The sequence below is a fragment of the Carassius carassius genome, chromosome 36, assembly GCF_963082965.1.
Source record: "Carassius carassius chromosome 36, fCarCar2.1, whole genome shotgun sequence".
Lineage (NCBI taxonomy): Eukaryota > Metazoa > Chordata > Actinopteri > Cypriniformes > Cyprinidae > Carassius > Carassius carassius.
The window spans coordinates 17,061,718-17,066,806 of NC_081790.1; the positions used below are offsets into that span (position 1 = coordinate 17,061,718).

The window sequence follows — 5,089 nt, forward strand, 5'->3', positions numbered from 1 at the left end:
TTCCCAAGAAGGGTCAACTGATACAGAGGCAGCTGTTCCTGTCACGGCCGCAGCCACAACTTGTACAGTGCCAATAGGGTGGCGTGGGGGCAACCATACCTTTGTGTTACCAACATTCACTACAGGTGCATATACCAAACCCTTTCTCGCCGGCACCAGGGTGGGGGACACCAGTAGGCCTTCAGGCAATTGCTCCTCATCAAAGCCCAAGGGCTCCAGCAAAAACGCTACGGACTCAAGCTGGGGGCATGTAACCGGGACCATGGTTAGGGCTCCTGCCTCAAGACAGACATCCCCTTTCCCATGGACTTTCACTTTAAACGGCTTCGTTGCATTTACAATGGCCTGGATCTGTTCACAGTGTCTCAGTGCACGTCGGGCTGCCGGCGCCGCCGATTTCACAGGAGGGGAGTGGAAAAGCTGTGAGCCATGTTGTTCAAAGAGGGCCTGATAGCACTCCCCAATTACATTCATTCCCAGTATCCCGGGTGTTATACGCTTGCGGTCTTTAAGAGGGCCCTTCTCTGGGTCTTTAACAATTAAAATTCCCCTCCTCGGAATGCATTGCCCCAATACCCCCACATCCAACTCTAGGTAACCAACATAGGGGATGTCTAACCCATTAGCAGCCTTAAGCCCAAGCCATCTATAGTCTTTCTTTTGTAGGTGATGGAAATGCTCTTGAAAAAAACTCTCAGTGATGGTGGTCACCATTGACCCAGTGTCAATTAAACAGGGCACTGTTACTTCTCCCATAGAAACGGACAATACAGGACAATTTTTAACTAACTTATCATATGTTTGAGAATGCAATGAGCCATACACATCCCTTCCCAGCATGTGGCTCTGCACACTGGGGATTGCTAGTTTCCCAACTGGCTAAGTAGATTGTCTGGGCCTGGTGCTAGGGTAGGGGGGATATCAGGAGGCAAACGTGAAGCTAACCCACTATTCTTGGTGGAAGTAGCTGCCTGACAGTAGCGGGCTATATGGCCTGGTTGGTCGCACCGTAGACAAATGGGCTGACCATCAGGGGCACGTTTGTATCGCCCACCCCGGGGTGGTGGAGGAGCCTGTGATCTACCACTAAGGTGTCCTAGCTGCCTTACGAGCATATCCAACTGAGCTTGTTGCTTAAGGACCAAGTCTTTTAGTTCAGCGAATTCTGAGGACTGGGGAGATGTAACACATTGCGACACAAACTGAGCTTCACTGCTTGCCCCCGGAGCACGGTAACTACGATCTCGATTGGACTGACCCTCCTGCACCCACCTTATAGCTTCTTTCCGTACGGCTAGAAGAGTAAACCCACTATCTGCTCGTACCAATCTCTTGAGTTCTCTACGTAACATAGGATCAGAGACATTTTCACAGAACTGTGATCAAACAAAAACAATGCCTTGTCAAAATAAGACATATGCATTGCCGAATACAACTTTTTGCTTCTTCAATCCATTCTTCGACAGACATAGACCCTGCAGTTGCAGAGCCAGAAAACTTCGGGCACCGCCGCTCTCGAGGTATAAAAAGCGCTTGCTCCCGTCGAACAGGCTGGGTACTATTAGCACTGCTACTAGCATTGCTCATGGTCCCGCCCCCTGAAAGTCTCTCATTTTCAGCCTGGAGCTGCACCAAACGTTGTCGTAGCTGCTGTAACTCCCCTGTGGACTCCTCTCCGTCACTCATATTGTTGCCAGCTGCTGTTCTCTATAAACACTTACGTACTCACACACACACACACACACACACACACACACACACACACACACACAGGTGCTGCTTAAATAGACTAACCTAGCGACACAAATGCTAATCCTGCCGACTACGCCAAAATGTAGCCCCCCCAGAAGGGCTATGGCAATGCTAACTACGCCACCCCTTGGACACAACCCGTAATGGCAAGGGGACTCTGTTACAAAAAGAGCACACGCACAGGCTTTGTTTAGCAAAGTAGAAAAATACAATCTTTATTTTTTCTTTAATTAAAATTCAGTCGCTTTTGGTTGTCAATAAATAACAAATACATAATTTGACATAGGGATAAGCCATAGGAGGGTGGGTCCCGGGTTACAAGCTGGACCAAGCCTAGGTTTCAATACCACAAGTGAAATAAAAGCACACCACGTTATGGTAGAACCAACACTACAAACTCAGCCTACATAACCACAGCAATCATGCCACTTGATGCACACATCACAGCACTACACTGCACACATCAGTTCAAAATGGGTGAAACACTAAGGAAACCAGACTAGAACCTGATAAACCTGTCTATCCATGTCTATGCACCCACACAACCAATAACGCCGTTGGCAAACACTCCGCAGCCCCTTGCGCTACAAACAGCCCCCGAAACACTGCTGCACTCTGACACGTTAGCGGCTAACTACAGTGTATCGCTCCCGGCATGAGGACCCCAGGTGCCTATAAACCTGCCTGTTCTCAATTTCCGACCACTTCCACCCACAATAGGTACCATAGCAACCCGAGAGAGAGTGACAGCGATCGGAAGCAGTGACAGAGGGAAAAGAGAGAGGGCAACATAGAATGCCTTGAACTCACAGGCTACATAAATAAATAGATAGATGTATTAATTTTTCCACTGGGGAAAGTTGTTTTCATAGTAAAACATTTCTTCATAAGCTACGGAATTATGGTATTCATGCATATGCCTTTAGTTTGTTTTATTTTTGATAAAACAATGTATGGCGTATGTCTCAACCATTCAGAAAGCAACAAGAAATTACATTTGCGCTGAACAATTTCCCATTTCCACGTCGATTATTACCGACATCTGTAGCTTGTCAGATGCAATTAAATGGATGGAAATAAAATGCCCCATCACAATGCGTAATGACGCACAATGGCTGATCTTGCGCTCTTAGAAGATGTGGCAAATGGAAGGATTCGCAGTGAACGCATCTTTAGACAGCAAGAAGACTTGCTTGTAAACGAGGACGAGTGGCTTATGAGCCGGTTCCGACTTCCTCGAGCCGTCCTGTTGGACCTCTGCGGGCTTTTGGGCCCGGCGTTACAGAGGAGCACTCGGAGGAACCACGCCGTGCCAGTCCCACTTCAAATCCTAACAACACTAGGATTCCTGGCGACTGGCACTTTTCAGAGGGAATTGGCTGACAGGTCAGGAATATCTCAGCCGACCCTTAGCCGGGTAATGCCAGACGTGTTAAAAGGCATAATAGCTTCATCCCATGATTCCATAAAGTTTCCATACACGGCGGGTGAACAGGCAAACAAGAAAGCTCAATTTGCAGCTATGTATGGTTTCCCAAATGTCATCGGTGCTATTGACGGCACTCATGTTGCCATAAGGGCACCGAACGTTAATGAAAATGCTTTCATTAATAGAAAGCATTTTCATTCAATCAATGTCCAAATTATTTGTGATGCAGACATGTTGCTCACTAATGTAGTAGCTCGGTGGCCTGGGTCAACCCATGACTCATTTATTTTAAGACACAGCAGTGTTGGACGCAGACTCGAGGCTGGTGCTATAAGTGATGGCTGGCTTCTAGGTACGTTTGATTATAGACATTCACATTTTAATGTACTTCAATGTCTTAACCCTTTCACTATCCTTGCAGGGGACAGTGGATATCCCCTCAAACAGTGGCTGCTTACGCCTTTCCTCAACCCACATAGTGCAGAGGAAAGGCACTACAACATGTGCCACAGCCGAGCTCGCACTATAGTGGAGCGCACCATCGGCCTGTTTAAGGGCAGATGGCACTGCCTCGACTGCACTGGAGGGAGGTTATTGTACACGCCTGAAAAGGTGTGCCAAATCGTGCTGGCATGTGCTGTGCTACACAATGTGGCACAGCTTAAAAACGTGCCTCTACCTCCTGGCGCCGATTGCTGTGTTGGCCGCGACCCTGAACCCCATCCCCAGGCATTTGAGCCAAATGCTGCTGCTGTGCGCCAGCGTTTGGAAGTGATGCGTCGCTTGTAAAGAGCAACAAAAGGTGTGGAAAATATTATTTATTCAAGAATTCCCTCATCGTGCAGTTTATTTCAGTCAGCGCAGTCTTGATTTTGCCCAACTCCTTGGCCACCTCTCTGATTGAACTAATGACTTCCCTCTGCATTTCAAGGACTGCATCGGTGAGGACACGTCCACTGCTGAAGGGTTGAGAGCCGCGTGCCGTGGAGACGCTGGGTCCAGACGGCTGCTCAGCTGCAGCATCGTAACCACTGGCCCTGCTGGAACACCCAGCAACTGAAATAAAATTGTTCTATATTAATAAACTGTAATTGTGTAGCCTGCATACATGTGACTTGACTGCATTCATTTTACTTATTTCTCTTACCTGTGTCACCCGGTGCATCTGGCGCGTCAGTGTCCCCCTCCGCCTCAGTCACCACTCCACTTAATAGGGATTCCCCAATAATTGCCGCCAGTCTCTCATCAAGAGGGGTCAGCTCCGGTGTCCCCTTTCCCCCACCCGTGGCAGACACACTCTGGCGATGGAGCGCTAGACGTTTTTTTGCCTCGACTTTGATGTCCGACCATTTCTTTTTTATTTCGGCCACGGCCCGAGGTTGTGAGGCTACAGCATTTACGGCGTCTGCCACCGTTTGCCACTCAAGTGCCTTTTTGGCATTAGTAATGCCCACACTGTGCCCTCCAAACAACATTTTTCTCCTCTTTTCCACCTCGCCAACGATAACTTCTACTTCACATTGAGTGAAGTTACGTTTTTTTGATTTCCTCTCTGTGTTTGCCATGATTTCGCAATCTATTTATGGGCAACTATGGGCGTGTCATGAAGCCGCAAAAGCTGCGCTACATTTAGAATTGATTGTGATTTATTAAGGGAAAAATGCGTAGGATGTGCGTGCGCACGGTTTTATAAATCCGAATATTTCTGTGCGTACGCACGTCCTATTTTTCATCCGTACGCCACTTCTGGCGCAAATCCTACGCAAAGTTTTATAAATGAGGCCCCAGAAGACGTGCAGAAAAGATGTGCAGTTCACCTCCAGAAGACGTTAAAGACGTCGGTTCAACCTTCATTTTGGAACTATTTTTCAACCATGACGGGACGTGTCGGAAGGATGTCTTTTCAAC

At 47.9% G+C, this 5,089-nt stretch overlaps 2 protein-coding genes across 2 annotated transcripts; one reads left to right on the forward strand and one right to left on the reverse strand.

The window, feature by feature from the left end:
- The first annotated feature begins 2,611 nt into the window (after positions 1-2,611).
- Positions 2,612-4,729, forward strand: LOC132116746 (putative nuclease HARBI1). Its single transcript, XM_059525618.1, has 2 exons — positions 2,612-3,983; positions 4,113-4,729. The coding sequence occupies exon 1, from the start codon at positions 2,864-2,866 to the stop codon at positions 3,968-3,970; it is 1,107 nt and encodes a 368-aa protein (XP_059381601.1). The 5' UTR covers positions 2,612-2,863; the 3' UTR covers positions 3,971-3,983; positions 4,113-4,729.
- On the reverse strand, positions 3,967-4,746 carry LOC132116587 (nuclear apoptosis-inducing factor 1-like). The gene is made up of 2 exons (XM_059525457.1): positions 4,329-4,746; positions 3,967-4,237 (listed from the first exon to the last, which is right to left on the reverse strand). The coding sequence occupies exons 1-2, from the start codon at positions 4,744-4,746 to the stop codon at positions 3,996-3,998; spliced, it is 660 nt and encodes a 219-aa protein (XP_059381440.1). The 3' UTR covers positions 3,967-3,995.
- Positions 4,747-5,089: the final 343 nt, after the last annotated feature.